This window comes from Sorex araneus, chromosome 6, assembly GCF_027595985.1.
Source record: "Sorex araneus isolate mSorAra2 chromosome 6, mSorAra2.pri, whole genome shotgun sequence".
Classification (NCBI taxonomy): Eukaryota; Metazoa; Chordata; class Mammalia; order Eulipotyphla; family Soricidae; genus Sorex; species Sorex araneus.
In genome coordinates, this window is record NC_073307.1 from 154,405,561 (window position 1) to 154,424,620 (window position 19,060).

General features: G+C 49.5%; 3 protein-coding genes across 3 annotated transcripts; all 3 read right to left on the reverse strand.

Annotated features, from left to right (window-relative positions):
• Positions 1–192: 192 nt before the first annotated feature.
• On the reverse strand, positions 193–4,483 carry LOC129406119 (proteoglycan 3-like). The gene is made up of 6 exons (XM_055144083.1): positions 4,464–4,483; positions 3,991–4,142; positions 3,115–3,425; positions 1,880–2,011; positions 1,027–1,138; positions 193–311 (listed from the first exon to the last, which is right to left on the reverse strand). The coding sequence occupies exons 2-6, from the start codon at positions 4,046–4,048 to the stop codon at positions 253–255; spliced, it is 672 nt and encodes a 223-aa protein (XP_055000058.1). The 5' UTR covers positions 4,049–4,142; positions 4,464–4,483; the 3' UTR covers positions 193–252.
• Positions 4,484–9,256: 4,773 nt separating this feature from the next.
• Positions 9,257–9,705, reverse strand: LOC129406025 (H/ACA ribonucleoprotein complex subunit 3-like; the record flags this gene model as incomplete). Its single annotated transcript, XM_055143764.1, has 1 exon — positions 9,257–9,705. A coding segment is annotated over one exon (192 nt), but the record flags the coding sequence as incomplete, so codon positions are not given.
• Positions 9,706–12,903: 3,198 nt separating this feature from the next.
• LOC129405708 (proteoglycan 3-like) lies at positions 12,904–17,445 on the reverse strand. The gene is made up of 6 exons (XM_055142825.1): positions 17,405–17,445; positions 16,920–17,072; positions 15,857–16,167; positions 14,652–14,783; positions 13,798–13,909; positions 12,904–13,088 (listed from the first exon to the last, which is right to left on the reverse strand). The coding sequence occupies exons 2-6, from the start codon at positions 16,975–16,977 to the stop codon at positions 13,030–13,032; spliced, it is 672 nt and encodes a 223-aa protein (XP_054998800.1). The 5' UTR covers positions 16,978–17,072; positions 17,405–17,445; the 3' UTR covers positions 12,904–13,029.
• Between the last annotated feature and the right edge of the window lie 1,615 nt (positions 17,446–19,060).

The window sequence follows — 19,060 nt, forward strand, 5'->3', positions numbered from 1 at the left end:
CTCCCCAGCCTTTATTACATGGTGGAAGCAAGTGCATCTAGCGTTTTCCAGTGAATGGAGTTTCAAAATGAGCAATTGAACAAACAAGTCAGAAGCTGCTGAGAGAGCCTTTATTGGATTAACGGAGAAGCTGAGCGATGGAGCCAAGTGCCCCGGGACAGTGAGAGCATGGAGGCTCCAGAGCAGGGAGGTGGGAACGGAACCAGAACTGCTGGAACTGGAACTGCTGTAACAGGAACTGGAACCACTGGTTTAGGCAGAGCAGATGAAGGGCAGCTTTATTGTGCAATTTGCTCGCATCCAAAGGCCCCCTGGCAACAGAGCACACAGAGACATCAGCTGGCTCACAGCCTCTTTAGTGGACTTCCCACCTTCACTCCTCACCCCCCAGCTAATGCAGCAGATCACGGAGCTCTTCCTGGGAGGAGGTCTATCTGCAGACACAACCTTTCATCCCATGGTGACCCCAGACTTGGCACTATAATCCCATTGCACCCACAGGGACACTGAGACAGGGTGGGGTAAGCACATGACTGTATCTCAGCTTGGCAAGAGCCAGGATGTGGAAACCTGACTCCACCCATATGGATTCAGCCACCTTGGAAGCTCCTCATCTCTGGTGTCCACACCTCTCCACAATGACCAACAACCTGCCAGCCAGGCCTGTCCCCACATCTTGCCTTCAACCCTGACCCACACCTGCATTTCCCTCAGATGCTCTGCCTGTCACATCATTCCTTCACTCTTGTCCCTTGGCTCAGAGGAAAGAGAGGACCCATCCCACTCCCCTGGCCCAGGGCTGAGCTCTGCTGGGAGAAGGGAGAAGGCCACTTGGCGTCTGGCCCCTGCCCCTCAAGCTGCTTGGCTGTCTGCCACGGGAAGCCCAGCGTCAGCCCTCACTGCCATCTGCTGGGTCTCCAATGCGGGCAGGACCTGGGTTAGGGCGTGTGACCAGGCCGCTCAGAGGGACAATGGGTCAGAGTCATCCTCCCACCACGACACTCTCACCTGGCATCCATCCCCTACCTTGAGTGCACATGGAAACACAGTTTCCTACTCCATTTGCTGGCTGTCCTGGGGCCCAGAGTGAAAAATTCCAAAGGCTCCCATCGGTCCATTTATATTGATGCCATGGGTACTAAAAAAAAATAGTCTGAATCAGAGGACAAACCAAGTTAACAACCTCTAGGGGTCACATAGGATTCTTGGTCGGAGCACAGTGTCCCTTATGAACCATCAGTCTATGAATAAGCTCATATTAGGACTCATTTGACCGGGGACATCTACCTGAAGACCCATCAGCTCCAAGGCTATGTGACTAATGCCAGGGGACCACACAGCTTTTGCAGGGCTCACTACACACCGATTTTCCCAGGGTCTTATTAAAATACAAGCTCTGTCTAGGAAGTTTGGGAGCAGGGTTCTGCCAGGGTTGTGCTAACCAGCCCCGGGGTACACTGGTACTGCTGACCCATGAGCACATTGAGTAGCAAACATCTGGGCTCTTACTCATCTGCCAACACAAACTTGGAGAGAAGGACCCTGAGGGAAACAGAAGCTCCCAGGAAGTTTGTCAATCCATGGTGCATGCATAAATGTGTAGCCACCAGCTGTGTGGGCCCAGTGAGAAGGCCGAGGGAAGAGAAGCTGGACCGCAACCATCATCTGCCTATTGTGCCAGTCCTTGGAAGATTTCTAGTGACGATCATGAAGTCACTTGATGGGGCTTTGGGAAGAGAGGGGTGCTCAGAGTGGGATTCTCCTGAGCCAGAACACCCCTGCCTGCTGTTCTCATCATCTCAGTTGCCAGCGTGCAGCGGGGCACCCTGTAGGCTGTCAGAAAGAACTTCCTGTCCCTGAGAGGTGGGTGCTCACATACCGACACAGTGACTGTCGCTCCTATCCAGATATGGCTTTGGTTATCCCCACTGGCCAAATACCTGAGGTGGTAATTGGTACTGAGATCGTGGATGGAAACAAGGTTGCCCTTGTACCACCGCTTGCACTTGTCCTGCAGAGAGAAGAGGACAGGGGTTGGGGAGTTCACCCTGGGTTTCCCCAGGTCCTGGTTCTCTAGGAAACAGCATCCTACTGTCAGAAGCCTGGGACCACCCTGTTTTCCTTCAGTACCATTTCTTGCTCCTATATTATGTTTGGAGTTTATGCCGTGCCCACCTGCGGTCAGAACTTTCTTGTATTGTGATCTCAGGACTTGCCCCTGGTGGTGCTCGTGATGTTGCCCATGGAACACAGGTCAGCTGCATGAAATGCAAGAGCCCCCCTATATTATTGCTTCAGCTCAGATATCTTGCCCCTTTTTCCACTTTCCGGAACACCTCTTCCTGTTCTGTCTAAGGGCCACAGCCAGCTATGCTCAAGCTTCTTCCTGAGTTTGCACTTCGGGATCACACATATCAAGCTCATATAGGGCGCCAGAAATTCAACCACAATCAGGCAAGCGCTCTACCCACTGTACTACCTCCAGCCCATGTTGTCAGGAGCATCGTGCAGGGAGTAATATTCATGGCCAGAATAATTACTGTCACCATGTGTGCAGAGCTTTGCCAAGGCCCAGGGACTGTTCCTGATACTTTCCAGGTTTCAGTTTATCCTTATTCCCAGTCTAGTAACTTGCGGCCATATTCCTTCATGCTGGTACAGCTGGTACTGCCTGTCCTCTCTTTACAAATGCAGACACAATGTGCAGTTTCCTGCAAGGACACTGTCTAGGAAAGACCAAGCCAGTGCTTCACACAGTGACATCTGACCCAGAGGCCTTTAGTCTGATTCTCTGGGTCTCCATGTGCACTTTGCACAGCACCAACATCACCGTCACCCAGAAATGTGTTATAAATGCAAACTCCTGGCTGTTAAGCCAGAGATCTGTGTTTTGCTAAAACCTCATGAAGACACAGAGTCACTCATGCTTGATTTGAAGAACTACTAGTCTGGAAGGAGGAAAAACAAACGTTTGAATCTTCTCTCTCTTCACTCCTACTCTAGCAAACACACGCGCGCGCGCACACACACACACACACACACACACACACACACACACACACACACACACATACATCCTACCCTGGAGCTTCCAAAAGTTTTCCTGCCACTTACCGTAGCTTCAGCAAATGTCTCGGGCCTATTCACCAACACAATGTGAAATGTCTTGTACCTATGAGTGCCCTGCAATTGAACTGTGTCCTCTTCCTTGGGGCGCTCAAAGTCCCCTGAGGCAGCAGGGTCTGAATCCAGGTCGTCCTTATCCTCAAAAGTCTCTTGACAGCCAGAATCCTCAGCCTCCTCTTCCACTGATGGAATCTTCTCCCTATACAGTGCCAGCTGTCCCTTCTGCTCCCCGGAGCAGTCTGAGTTCTTCCTGTTATCGGCTTGGGTGTCCAGACTCTCTGGAGGGGGGGCATTGTACCCTAAAGAAGAGGTAACCTGCCATCAGGGTGGCGTCTCCTTCTAGGACCATGGACAGTATCGGCACACAAACAGACACACACAGACACAGTCATACAGACATACACTCAGACAGACACACACATACACAGAGACAGACAGACACAAAGACATATACACAGACACAATCAGACATACACAGATAGACACACACAGATACACACACACAGACATACACACAAACACACGTCTTTCAGGGCCTCCACGTGAAGACAAGACTGGGAGGGTCTAACTCAGTTTGGGCTGAGTCAGATTTCTTGGAGCACGTGACCAGAGAGCATAACCCCACTGGTCATTTCTTTGGTGGTGTGAGAAGCACCTATGAGAAGGCCTCTGTCTCCCCAGGTGCATGGTTTTTTTTTCCCATGAAGGCTCCTAGAGAGATATTGGTCACAGCTCTGAGTCTTGTGAAAACCTAGTGCAAGAAGCACTAGCTGAGAACACCCAAGAAGGTAAAGCTGCGGCCCTGGCTCAGGAGAACAGGAACATGGGAAAGAGCAATGGCTGGGAAGGCCGGGCAGGACTCACCCAGGTGGCGGGCAGAGATGGCTCCCAGCAGGAGGGGCAGTAGCAGGGGCAGCTTCATCTCTCCAGTCGGGGACAGTATCACACACCTTGTGGGTGTCGAGTGCCTCTGCACAGTCCCTTGGCACGGAGCACAGATGCGGTGTCTGAGCTGGCTGGTTAAAGGCAAAGCTAAAGAGTGTCACTGTCTTCCTAAAGACACACTTGAGCTGTAGCACCTGGGACAGGTCCCAGAGATGTCAGTGCCAGGAATGTCCTTTCTCCCTGAAGCACCCACAGTTCTCTTGGGACAGCAATTATGCCCCCCGCCCCCTGCCCCCGATTCAGGCTCCATAGCATGCTCTCCCTTCAGGACAGAAGGCGAAGGAGATGCCCCAGTGCTGAGAACAAGCCTCCAAGGTGATGGCCGCATGGGATTCTGCTTCCTCCCAGCCTTGGATGCTCCACCCTGGGCATCAAGGGATGGGGTTACTCACCTAAGGATGTGAGAGGTCCACTCTCAGCACGGCTGGCTGCTGAGCCCTCGCGGGAGACCCTTATACTGTGCTTTTAGGGAAGTGGGAAGAGGCTGTTATGATTGCTCCAGGTCGGGGGCAGGGGGGCAGTTTGGGGTTGGGGAGTGATGGAAAGCAAACTGGGGCCTCTGGTGGTGGTAAACGTACACTGGTGGTGGATAGTATTGAAATACTGTTCGGCTGAAATCTAATCATGACCAGCTTTGTTAGGGTCTATCTCCCAGTGATTCAATAAAAAAATTGTTAAAGAAATTTGCTTAACTGTTATACTTCTGCTTTGATATCAGGGGATGCCTACAGGAACCTGCCTCCTGGGACCTACTGCCACTTGTGGGTGTCTTGCACCTGAGGTGTCCAACTTGAACAGTTACCATTCACCCCAGGAGTGACTCTGGCTGATGTCTCAGCAGAGAGCAGGATAATGGAGGAAACGTGGGAGGCGGTTAAAGGGAACCTCAGGCCTCCAGACGTACTCTGTAGACCAGTTACTTCCTATGCACTCAGCCCACCACATCCCTGGAGGCTCACACCATCATCAGCCCTCACAGATGGGACTGCAAGAATCAAGAGGGACAGTGACCAACCAATATTGCACAGGAAGGTGGCTGGAGCGATAGCACAAAGGGTAGGGTTTTTGCCTTGCAAGCGGCCGACCCAGATTAGATTCCCAGCATCCCAAATAGTCCCTTGAGCACCACCAGAAGGAATTACTGAGTGCAGAACCAGTAGTAACCCCTGTGCATCGCTGGATGTGACCCAAAAGGATAGATAGGTAGATAGATAGATAGATAGATAGATAGATAGATAGATAGATAGATAGATAGATAGATAGATAGATAGATAGGTAGATAGATAGATAGAGAGAGAGATCATGGGAAGCAGGGTGCTAAATTTCCAAGGCTTCTCGCTACTGAGCCTTTCTTTGACTTCCTCTCTTCCCTCAGCCTTCTCTCCCCAACGGTATCCCCTTTATCTCCTTCCCTCTCCATCTTCTACTCATCTTGCTGTGTAAAATCCTTTGTTATTCCTTTTCAGCCAAGGTTCTCAAACTTGCACCATTACACTCTAAAGCCCAGTAATTCCTGCCATATGGAGCTTAGTGCAGAGTTTAGTAGAACCCTTGGTCTCTCCCTGCTTTACTTGTCAATAGCTCCTTCTTTGGTCATGATGATCAAAAATGTCTAGACATGTCTCGGGAGCAGAACTGGACCAGTTGCCGATTTTGATATAGAGTCAATCTACAGCCCACCTTATGTTATGTGGCGACAGTTGGAATGGACAGCATCTTGGAGAATCATTCAGACACTCTAGGGGGTGTTCTCACCCCGTTTCTGTCTCCATCTCTCATAAGTCTAGGACTAAGAAGAACAGGAGTGAGGTGCTCATTTTGCCATTGAGGTCAGAGTTAAAGGGCTAAGAATTCAGTGCATCCTCCACAAAGCAGATGGGGTGGAGCTTGATCTCTGCAGTAGAGTACTCTCATTGTGTGTGTGAGGCCCTGAGTTCAATTCCCCAGAACCATCAAAAATAATAACAAAAAATTTCAAAAATATCAGAACTTGATTCCATGGGGCTGCTGAGATAGTCCGGCAAGTAGAGCATTTGCTTTTGATGTGCTGTGCTGGACCCGGGTTCAATTCTCAGCATCCTATATGGTCATCCTGGGCACCACCAGAGTAATTTCTAAGTGCAGAGCCAGGAGTAACCTCTGAGCATTGCCGGATGTGGCTCCCAAGCAAAAACAAAAGCATCAAATGTTGAATCCACCAAGTAGCATGGTAGTCAATGACCTTCAGAGAGGCGAGCCCTGTTTTAGGTGCCATATCCCAGAGCCAGTGGGTTCTTTCCGGAGGACACCTCGGAGGCATCCTTGCTGGGCCATGGATATTAGCTCCTCCGATTCCAGCTCTCGTGGCAGCAGGGACAAGTAAAGAAGAGTCTGGAAAGACTTATAGTCCAACCCCCCTCTTCTACCACCCCAGGTACCCTCAAATGAAGAAGTGCCTAAGAAGTCACTTGTGGGCTGATAGAGCAACAGACTGAGTGTTATCTCCATCAAGCCCAACTGTTGATCTGTTTATCTATCCGATTAGGGGTGCAATGGGCCAGTGTCAGTGCTCCCAAATGCCCTCGGTTCAAGCTCGAGTACTTCAGAGTAGAGGAGGGGGTGGAGGGCTAGACCCTCCTCATTATTGCCACCATCCTGGGGGCCATCAGGGTCATCAGTCACACCCAGAGATGAGGATGACCCATCATACAGATCCTCTGGAGCCAGCCCCAGGATGATTGATGCCTTAGGAGCTTTGTTTCATTTGAGCATCCCTGCTCAACAGAGAAAAAAAGAGCATGACAGAGGACTTTAGCCAGCAAGTCTGAACAAGGTTCCCCAGGTCTCACGCTGCTCCTCTCTCCCCGACCTCCTTTGACTAAAGGCAGCTCCTCTCCGTTGCAGGGGCCCTGGTCTCTTTGTATTCAAACTCTGGACAAACATATTCCTCCAATCTCAACTCCTGCTGGAGCCTCCGTCCCTCCTGGACCTGAAAATGTGTAGATTCAAGCCACTCAGCGTCACACCCTCCCAGCAGCTCACTTGGTCTGCCAGGCTCTGGGTCCTGAGACAAGGCAGAGCAGCCAAACACCTCTGTTACATTCGTGGCATGTCAGCACAGTAGCAAGTCCAAGCAGAGTGGTTCTGGGCTGTTCTGATAGCCATGGGGTCAAAAAGAAATCTGCATTACAGAGAAACTGAGCTGGAACCCAATTCATGCCTCACACCCACAGCTTCTTTCTTTCTCTTCCCCTCCCCACTTTATTATTTATTTTTAATTTAATTTTATATGGTTTTTCACAATAATTTATTATATTAAATATTCCAACACCAATCCCACCACCGTTATTTTAAATTTTCCCAAGCACCACCCAAGCTTACCCCAAGAGCAGGCCCTAAATAATTTTGATTGCATTTCTTGTTATGAATAATTCTCTACAAATGATCAAAACGGTGTCCTATAAGAAAGTGTGTGAAAATTGTTGTTTTTAACCCTCGTGCCATTGAGCCCTTGCATAAGAGATTGCTAACATGCTGTTACAGGTTGAGCCCTGTATGCTAATTTTATTTTAATTGAGATTGAGTGCCTTCCACCTGAAATTCTATCCAACATGTGCTACTTCTGGTACATCAGTGGTATAAACTATGAGAAGTCGTGTGGCTGCTTATGCAGCCATGTAATCTAGGACTTCTAACATTTTATTTATTTTTATTTTTTTATTTTTTTGCTTTTTGGGTCACACCCAGCGATGCTCAGGCGTTACTCCTGGCTTTGCACTCAGGAATTACTCCTGGCGGTGCTTGGGGACCATATGGGATGCCGTGGATCCAACCCGGGTCGGCCGCGTGCAAGACAAATGGCAAATGCCCTACCCGCTGTGCTATCGCTCTGGCCCAATTCTAACATTTTAAATACATAGAGCTGGAGTTATTTTTATTTTTGCTTTTGGGGTCACACCTGGCAATGCACAGGGATTACTCCTGATTTATGCACTCAGGAATTACTCCTTCCAGTGCTCAGGGGACCATATGGGATGCTGGGAATCGAATCCGGACCAGCCACATGCAAGGCAAATGCCCTACCAGCTGTGCTATCACTCCAGCCCCTAGAGTTACATTTTTAACTGGTTGGTGACCTTGAGTTCTGAGGCATGAGGCATCTCTACAGCTTGCTAATCTCTTCTGACTTGGGAGAACCTAGAGATTTCAGTCACAAAACCTGCATACCTGAGTTTTTCAGCATAACCCACTCATAGATGTGTGGCTTGTCCGAACCTCTGGATATCGGCCGTGAGCATGGTGGCGATTGGGTTCTGAGATTTTCGGCTCCCAGAGCTTGTTAGCGCAGGTGGTGGGACTCACTCACCCCCTCTAGGATGCCCTGGTTATGAGGCTCAACCTGTCACTGGTTCTGGAGGCATATCTGCCGCTTATTGATCTCTTCTGGGATTTATTTGTGAGTCTCTCCCCACACTTTATCTAAACAACGTGGTTTACAAAGTTGTTCATGGTTATTCATTACAGGCATTCCGTATTCCAACACCAATCCCACCACCACGGTCCCCTCCCCCCACCATTGTCTGCACTTCCCCAAGCACCCCTCAATCCTGCCCCCATTAGCAAGCCACAATAATTTATTTTATATTGTTTGTTACCAATACATGGTTAAAGAAGGATACAAAAGTATTCCCTTAGAAGAGATAGTGAAAACTTTGCATCTCATCATAGGAACGTTAAGTCTTTGTCTGAGGGATACTAAGATGTTCCAAGTTAAGCCTTCATATTAATATTTTTGTGAATAGAGATTGGTTGGCTTTCACAGTACATCCCATGCAATCTGGTGTGCTACCACTGGATTGTGGGCGTGGTAAAGTTTGTACATGTTGTGCAGCCACAAATGTGGCCTTGAGTTTCAGAAAATCTAGAATTTTTAAGTGGGCAGTCCAGCTGGAGTTAGATTTTTAACTAGGCTGAGTCCGAGAAATAGTTGCCGCTAGTGGACCTCTTCTTAGATTTATTCATGAGTCTCTGGATCAAGGCTGGTAGATAACCTTACATAGCGGTGGAGTTGGTTTGTGGGCATGGTTGCAAAAGTTTCCATGGGTATAGGGATGTGGGGGATGTAACCCATCCTGACCCCAAGAGAGCCTGGAGATTTCAACCACAGAGACACATGCACCTAAGTTATTCATCAGGTTTATTTCTCTTTCAAATCATTTTTAATAATCAGGCAGTGACTAAAAACGCGGAATGGATTAAAACTCGCTCCCTTTGATGGTGGGGGGAGGAGGAGGGGCTAACCAGGCCGGCCTCACCCAAGCACAATCTCCAGATGGGATGAAACCCAACTCCCAGGAGCCAGGATGCGAGGCTGCTACAGGCTCACAGACCCAGCAGCTGGTTGATGAAGGAAAGTCTCTGTGGGGGTAGCGGAGGGCAGAAGGACAGGAAATCAAGAGACCCTCAGAGGATCGGGCGCGGCTGCTGCGTCATGAGCACCTTGAAGCGCTTCTTGATGGTGATGCGGTGTCGAGAGTATTTGTCATCTGGGGAGAAGCGAGCCGGATGGGCCGAGCAGGTCTGCTGTCCCATGGGGTCATACTTCTTCAGTGTATAGACCCGCTCTCCTTGTTCGTTGAGGTAATATTGGAGAAACCAGGTTTATTTCTCTTTGAGGCTCAGTCCTGAGAGGTTCCTTTGGGACATAGCGGTCCTCCTCAGGAGGATGAGATGACAGGTGCAGCCAGGGTCCAGCTGATGGGCATAATGACAACCTGGGGATGTAGGAGCAGTGGCTTCTGGATAGAATTTGTGGGGTAATGCCACACCCCTCTGAGAGTGCCCAGGATGTCTCATGCCCGTGGCTTCTTTCTCTCCTCCACATAACAGAGCTCTGACCACGGAAAGCAGGGGGCGAAGCATTTCTCAGGCCTCATCTACCTCAGCTCCATTTATCAGACAATCATGATGCATTCAGCTCAGGTTTAGAATTAGGTACCTTATTTCTCAAGGTTCAGGCCTGCCAAAGTCCCAGCAGGTACTTTCAGACCCAAAAAACTCCCACCATTCCTCTGGCCAGACTCCACCACCTCACAACTGAGCTCCACACAGATGCCAAAATGATGAAAATTCAGGTACACCAGGGCTTGTTTTTGGTTGGTTTTTGCTAGAGCCTTCTTGAAGTAAGGGTGGGTGACCTATTCCCACCCCTCCCCATACTTCCAGAAGCCCAGCTACACCCACACTCCACCACCACCACAGAAGCTCACTGCCCAGTTAAATATTCTGGAGTTTCTGGACATGCAGCCACATTTGTGGCCACACAATTTCTCCAAGCTCGATGACACTAACATTCCAGGAGGACTACATCAGATCGCATAGGTATATAATGTAGAAGCCAAAATTGACTGACAAAAACTTCAACACAGAAGGCTTAACTAGCAACAAACTCCTAGTAAACCCTCAGACAAGGACTTAGTGTTCCCATGGTGAGATACAACAATTTTCACAAATTTTCTTTTACTGAAGTACATTTTAATCATTCTCTTAGCCATTTAGTGGAACCTAACAAGATAAAATAAATTCATTTGTGCCTGCTGTGGGCAGGCTTAAAGGGTGGTTCGAAAAATTGACAACAGACGAGGGATAGTGACAGTGTTTGGAATAAGGTTGGAATATTGAATGCCTATAATAAGTCATCACAAATAATTTGGTAAACTACAGTGTTTTTCAAAAGTGGGAAAATATAGGAAAGGGAAGTCTGGGACTTGAATCCAGAGTTTTCTGATTTCTGAGTCTGGTCTCCTGTTTACTGAGCTACGTTTAGTAAAATCAGAGCATGTGCAAGCACCTTATTTTCTTTATGCATCAGGTTACACTAGTATTGGCTGCAGTAACAAGTACATTAAAACCTCCAGATTTAACATGCCTGATCCCTCTGGCGGAGCCTTTGGAGACAACAGACTCCCACATCACTGATATCTTGGGTGTGACAAGACCCACTTGGAGGCCAGAGCTGCCAGGGGTCCAAGCACTGGCAGCCAATATGGCTCAGGGTCAGCTGCCGCCAGGGATCCTGGGAAATACTGTTCTCCTGGGGAGGAGGAAATGTGTTCTCTCTTTCTTTATTTCCTTCTTATGGTTTCCCTCCACCACCATTCCCAGTCCTTCCACTACCCCCACACACTGTCACAAATATTCCTCTCTTTCTACTCGCACATCTATTCTTCAGTAATTCACCAATCAGTCTCCCAGAGACTGCTCCTGTGAATCTTTGCCTTGGAATCAAGGGCTAGTTGAGAGTAAAAGGTCCAAAAGAGCCAGATGAGTAAATATATAATGGTTGAAGTGGAGGCCCAAGAAAAGATGGTGAAAAGGAGCCAGGATGATAGTGCAGGAGGGCAGGCACTTGCCGTGCATGTGGTTCCCTTTTCCTTGACTCTGGTGTAAATCCCCACAGCTACATATGAGTGACAGACAGGGTCATTCCTGAGCACTGATCCAGGGATGGTCCCCAGGTACCACCAGGTATGATCCAAAACAAGCAAACAAAGGAACATTGCAGTACGTGAAGCATAGAGACCAGAGTCTCACACTGGGCAGTGGCCTAGGGAGACCACCATGCAGCGATTAAGAGCCTCCTGACACCCAGAGATCTTTGGCCTCTGGACACATCCATTCCCACCTATTCTTGGAGACAAAGAACGTTTTAGGTTCTCTCTCCATGTCTCCTCTCCAGGAAGTAGCACCAGGACAGCAGGGGATGCCGGAACCTAGAACTGTAGAGCAGGATGGGAGTCACTCTGTTACCTGGGAAGTTGCTCCCCCCTGAGAGAGGGGGTGAGTATGGAGGAGAAGGATGGGAGGGTCAGGAAAAATAATAATTCTCTGAAATGGCTGTGGAACACAACTTAGAAGTGGTGGCCATTGAACTCAGACACAAGACACCTTCCTCCTTCCACGTGTCTGTCCACGCAGGCTCTCATGGCCCATCACAGTTATTATTAACTATACTTATGATGTCTTGAGGGGTGGAGCTGTGTCACAGCTGACAGTGCTTAGGGTTTACTCGTGACTCTATACTCAAGGTCACTGCAGGCTTCCCATGGGGACCATATGCAGTTCCGAGGATTGAACCAGCTTGGCATCCCTGCTGGCTTTCCTATCCTATTAAGAGACACTTTTAGCAGTTCCCAAAGTATATTTCAGGCTCTGCACTCAGGGATCATTCCTGGCAGGACTTGGGGTGACCAGGTGGAGGTGGTAGGCATCAAAAACACTTTGGCCCTGTACAAGGCAAGCACCTACCTGCTATAGTATTTTCCTAGCTTCTCCAGAAGAATTCTTTTTTTTTCTTTTTGGGTCACACCCGGAATGCACAGGGGTCACTCCTTGCTCTGAACTCAGAAGTCACCCCTGGTTGTGCTCAGGGGACCATATAGAATGCTGGTAATCGACCTGGGTTAGCCGCTTGAAAGGCAAACGCCTTATTTGCTGTGCTATCACTCCAGCCCCTCCAGAAGAATTATTTATTCGTCCCCCCTTGCCACATACAATTATGAAAAATCACTCCCCACCATGCATATATAATTCTAATGCAAACAAAATAGAAAGGCCAGTTCCTCTCCCTTAAGTGTGCAATCTTTGAAACTCCCTTTGGGGAGACCAAAAAGGTCTCTTTGGTCATGTCCTGCATGCTGCTGGCGCTAAAGCTAAGTGCCCTGACAACCTCCCCAGCCTTTATCACATGGTGGAAGCAAGTGCATCTAGAGTTTTCCAGTGAATGGAGTTTCAAAATGAGCAACTGAACAAACGAGTCAGGAACTGCTGAGAGAGCCTTTATTAGATTAACGGAGAAGCTGAGCGATGGAGCCAAGTGACCAGGGACAGTGAGAGCGTGGAGGCTCCAGGGCAGGAAGGTGGGAACGAACCGGAACTGCTGGAACTGGAACTGCTGTAACAGGAACCGGAACCTCTGGCTTAGGCAGAGCAGATGAAGGGCAGCTTTATTGTGCAATTTGCTCGCATCCAAAGTCCCCCTGGCAACAGAGCACACAGAGACATCAGCTGGCTCACAGCCTCTTTAGTGGACTTTCCACCTTCACTCCTCACCCCCCAGCTAATGCAGCAGATCACGGAGCTCTTCCTGGGAGAAGGTCTATCTGCAGACATAACCTTTCATCCCACGGTGACCCCAGACATGGCACTATCTTCCCATTGCACCCACAGGGTCACTGAGACAGGGTGGGGTAAGCACTTGACTGTATCTCAGCTTGGCAAGAGCCAGGATGTGGAAACCTGACTCCACCATATGGATTCAGCCACCTTCGAAGCTCCTCATCTCTGGCGTCCACACCTCTCCACATGGGCCAGGAACCTGCCAGCCAGGCCCTGTCCCCACCTCTTGCCTTCAACCCTGACCCACACCTGCATTTCCGTCAGCTGCTCTACATCATTCCTTCACTCCTGTCCCCTTAGCTTCGAGGAAAGAGAGGACCCATCCCACTCCCTTGGCCCAGGGCTGAGCTCTGCTTGGGGAAGGGAGAAGGCCACTTGGCGTCTGCCCCCTGCCCCTCAAGCTGCTTGGCTGTCTGCCACGGGAAGCCCAGCGTCAGCCCTCACTGCCATCTGCTGGGTCTCCAATGCGGGCAGGATTTGGGTTAGGGCGTGTGACCAGGCAGCTCAGAGGGACAACGGGTCAGAGTCATCCTCCCACCACGACACTCTCACCTGGCATCCATCCCCTACCTTGAGTGCACATGGAAACACAGTTTCCTTCTCCATTTGCTGGCTGTCCTGGGGCCCAGAGTGAAAAATTCCAAATGCTCCCATCGGTCCATGCATATTGTGTCCACTGGTACTAAAAAAAAAAATAGTCTGGGTCTGAGGACAAACCAAGGTAACAACCTCTAGGGGTCACATAGGATTTTTGTTCGGAGCAAAGTGTCTCTTATGGATACTCAGTCTATGAATAAGCTCATCTGAGGACTCATTTGACCCGGGGCCTCTACCTGAAGACCCTCAGCTCCAAGGCTGTGTGACTAATGCCAGGGCACCACACAGCTTTTTCAGGGCTCACTACACACCGATTTTCCCAGGGTCTTATTAAAATACAAGCTCTGTCTAGGAAGTTTGGGAGCAGGGTTCTGCCAGGGTTGTGCTAACCAGCCCCGGGGTACACTGGTACTGCTGACCCATGAGCACATTGAGTAGCAAACATCTGGGCTCTTACTCATCTGCCAACACAAACTTGGAGAGAAGGACCCTGAGGGAAAAAGAAGCTCCCAGGAAGTTGGTCAGTCCATGGTGCATGCATAAATGTGTAGCCACCAGCTGTGTGGGCCAAGTGAGAAGGCCGAGGGAAGAGAAGCTGGACCGCAACCATCGTCTGCCTATTGTGCCAGTCGTTAGCAGATTTCAAGTGACGATCATGAAGTCACTCGGTGGGGCTTTGGGAAGAGAGGGGTGGCCAGATTGGGATTGTCCTGAGCCAGAACACCCCTGCCTTCTGTTCTCATCATCTCAGTTGCCAGGGTGCAACAGGGCACCCTGTGGGCTGTCAGAAAGAACTTCCTGTCCCTCAGAGGTGGGTGCTCACTTACCGACTTAGTGACTGTCGCTCCTATCCAGATATGGCTTTGTTTATCCCCACTGGCCAAATACCTGAGGTGGTAATTGGTACTGAGATCGTGGATGGAAACAAGGTTGCCCTTGTACCACCGCTTGCACTTGTCCTGCAGAGAGAAGAGGACAGGGGTTGGGGATTTCACCCTGGGTTTCCCCAGGTCCTGTGTCTCTAGGAAACGTTCCAGCGTCCTGCTGTCAGAAGCCAGGGACCACCTTGTTCCTTCAGTCCCATTTCTTGCTCCTATCTTTATTTTTGGAGTTTGTGCCATGCCCACCTGCACTCAGCGGTTTCTTCTATTGGTGAACTCAAGACTTGCCCCTGGTGGTGCTCGCGATGTTGCCCATGGAACACAGATCAGCTGCATGAAATGCAAGAGCCTCCCTATATTATTGCTCCAGCTCAGATTTCTTGCCCCTTTGTCTGCTTTCCGGAACATCTTTTCCTGTTCTGTTTATGGGCCACAGTCTATTATGCTCAAGCTTCTTCCTGACTTTTACTTTGGGATTTCACATGCTAGGTTCATATATGGTGCCAGATATTAAACTATAATCAGGCAGGCGCCTTACCCGCTGTACTACCTCCAGCCCATGTCGTCAGGAGCATCGTGCAGGGAGTAATATTCATGGCCAGAATAATTACAGTCATCATGTGTGCAGATCTTTTCCAAGGCCCAGGGACTGTTCCTGATACTTTCCAGGTTTCAGTTTATCCTTATCCCCAGTCTAGCAACTTGCGGCCATATTCCTTCATGCTGGTACAGCTGGTACTGCCACTCCTCTCTTTACAAATGCAGACACAATGTGCAGTTTCCTGCAAGGACACTGTCCAGGAAAGGCCAAGCCAGTGCTTCACACAGGGACATCTGACCCAGAGGCCTTTTGTCTGATTCTCTTGGTCTCCATGTGCACTTTGCACAGCACCAACATCATCGTCACCCAGAAATGTGTTATAAATGCAAACTCCTGGCTGTTAAGCCAGAGATCTGTGTTTTGCTAAAACCTCATGAAGACACAGAGTCACTCACGCTTGATTTGAAGAACTACTAGTCTGGAAGAAGGGAAACAGATGCTTGAATATTCTCTCTCTTCACTTCTACTCTAGCACACACACACACACACAATCACACACACACACAAACAACCTACCTTGGAACTTCCCAGAAGTTTTCCTGCCACTTACCGTAGCTTCAGCAAATGTCTCGGGTGTATTCACCAACACAATGTGAAATGTCTTGTGCCCAGAAGTGCCCTGCAATTGAACTGTGTCCTCTCCCTTGGGGCCCTCAAAGTCCCCTGAGGTAGCAGGGTCTGAATCCAGGTCGTCCTTATCCTCCAAAGTCTCATGACAGCCAGAATCCTCCGCTTCCTCTTCTCCTGATGGAATCTCCTCCCCATGCAGTGCCAGCTCTCCCTTGTGCTCCCCGGAGCAGTCTGAGTTCTGGATGATGCTGGCTTGGATGTCCAGACTCTCTGAAGGGGGGGCATTGTACCCTAAAGAAGAGGTAACCTGCCATCAGGGTGGGGTCTCCTTCTAGGATCATGCACAGTATTGACACACACACAGACACAAACAAACACTCACACAGACATACACTCAGACAGACAGGCACAGAGATATACACACAGACACACACACAGACATACACAGAAAGACAGACGCACACGCAGATACACACAGAGACATACACACAAACACGTATTCCAAAGGCCTCCATGTGGAAGTAAGACTAGGAGGGTCTAACTCAGTTTGGGCCAATAAGATCTCTTGGACCACGTGACCAGACAGGGAGAACCTCACCCCACTGGTCATTATTTTGGTGGTGTGAGAAGCACCTGTGAGAAGGCTTCTGTCTCCCACAGTGCCTGGGTTTTTTTGTTGTTGTTGTTGTTGTTTTTGCTTTTTGGGTCACACCTGGCAATGCACAGGTGTTACTCCTGGCTCTGCACTCAGGAATCACCCCTGGCGGTGCTCAGAGGACCATATGGGATGCTGGGAATCAAACCCAGGTTGGCCGCGTGCAAGGCAAATGCCCTACTCGCTGTGCTATCACTCCAGCCTCAGGTGCCTGGTTTTTCCCCTGTGAAGGCTGCTAGAGAGATATTGGTCACAGCTCTGAGTCTCTCGGAAACCTAGTGCAAGAAGCACTGGCTGAGGGCACCAAAGAAGATAAAGCTGCGGCCCTGGCCCAGGAGAACAGGAACATGGGAGAAAGCAATGGCTGGGAAGGCCAGGCAGGACTCACCCAGGTGGCGGGCAGAGATGGCTCCCAGAAGCAGAGGCAGCAGCAGGGGCAGCTTCATCTCTCCAGTCGGGGACGGGATCACAGCACCTTGCGGGTGTCGAGTGCCTCTGCACAGTCCCTTGGCACGGAGCACAGATGCGGTGTCTGAGCTGGCTGGTTAAAGGCAAAGCTAAAGAGTGTCACTGTCTTCCTAAAGAAACACCTTGAGATGCAGCACCTGAGACAGGTCCCAGAGATGTCAGTGCCAGGATCTAAGTCCCTTTCTCCTGGAATCACCCACAGTTCTCCTGGGACAGCAATTATGCCCCGTCCCCCCACCCTCCCCCCTCGATTCAGGCTCCATAGCATGCTCTCCCTTCAGGACAGAAGGCGAAGGAGATGCCCCAGTGCTGAGAACAAGCCTCCAAGGTGATGGCCGCATGGGATTCTGCTTCCTCCCAGCCTTGGATGCTCCACCCTGGGCATCCAGGGATGGGGTTACTCACCTAAGGATGTGAGAGGTCCACTCTCAGCACGGCTGGCTGCTGAGCCCTCGCGGGAGACCCTTATACTGTGCTTTTAGGGAAGTGGGAAGAGGCTGTTATGATTGCTCCAGGTGGGGGGCAGGGGGGCAGAGTTACTGATAAGAAATTTTCTTCATTGGGGGTTGGGAGGTGATGGAAAGCAAACTGGGGGCTCTGATGGTGGTAAACGTACACTGGTGGTGGATAGTATTGGAATACTGTTCGGCTGAAATCTAACTATGAACAGCTTTGTTAGGGTCTATCTCCCAGTGATTCAATAAAAAAAATTTAAAAGAGATTTGCTTAATTGTCATATTTCTGCTTTGATATCAGGGGATGCCTACAGGAACCTGCCTCCTGGGACCTACTGCCACTTGTGGGTGTCTTGCACCTGAGGTGTCCAACTTGAACAGTTACCATTCACCCCAGGAGTGACTCTGGCTGATGTCTCAGCAGAGAGCAGGATAATGGAGGAAACGTGGGAGGCGGGTAAAGGGAACCTCAGGCCTCCAGACGTCCTTTGTAGACCAGTTACTTCCCATGCACTTAGCCCACCACATCCCTGGAAGCTCACACCATCATCAGCCCTCACAGATGGGACCATGTGAATCCAGAGGGACAGTGATCAGCCAATATTGCACAGGAAGGGGGCTGGAGGGATAGCACAGAGGGTAGGGTGTTTGCCTTGCACGTGGCTGACCCAGATTCGATTCCCAGCATCAGACATGGTTCCCCGAGCACCACCAGGTGTAATTACTGAGTGCAGAACCAGTAGTAACCCCTGTGCATCTCTGGATGTGACCCAAAAGGATAGATAGATTAGATGGATAGATAGATAGATAGATAGATAGATAGATAGATAGATAGATAGATAGATAGATAGATAGATAGATAATGGGAAGCAGGGTGCTAAATTTCCAAGGCTTCTCAGCTACTAAGGATTTCTTTGACTTCCTCTCTTCCCTCAGCCTTCTCTACCCAACTGTATCCCCTTTATCTCCTTCCCTCTCTGTCTTCTACTCATCTTGCTGTGTAAAATCCTTTGTTCTTTTTCAGCCAAGGTTCTCAACCTTTCACCATTACACCCTAAAGCCAAGTAATTCCTGGCATATGGAGCACGGTGCAGAGTTTAGTAGTACCCTTGGTCTTTCCCTGATTTTGTTGTCAATAGCTCCTCCCTTTGTAATGATGATCAAATATGTCTCGACAAGTGTCAGGAGCAGAACTGACCCAGATTTTTGATCTAGATCCAGCCGCCAGTGTACCTTCTGGTCATGTGGTGACAGTTGTCACGGACAGCATCCTGGAGAAGCATTCAGACACTCTAGGGGATGTTCTCCTCACCCCACTTCTATCTCCATCTCTCCCAAGTATAGGACTAATAGGAAGAGGAGTGAGGTGCCCTCAGGGGCTAAGTTGAGGGTAAGAATTCAGTACATCCCCCACAAAGGAGGTGGGATGGAGCGTGAGCTCTGCAATAGAATACTCCCATTGCATGTATGAGGTCCTGGATTCAATCCCCAGTACCATCAAAAAAATAACAAAGAAATTCATTGATACAGATCAATCCATTTTCAATGCAACCTTTCTTTAAAATAAAAGCAAACGCTATAAACCGATGTTGAATAAAATATCAAA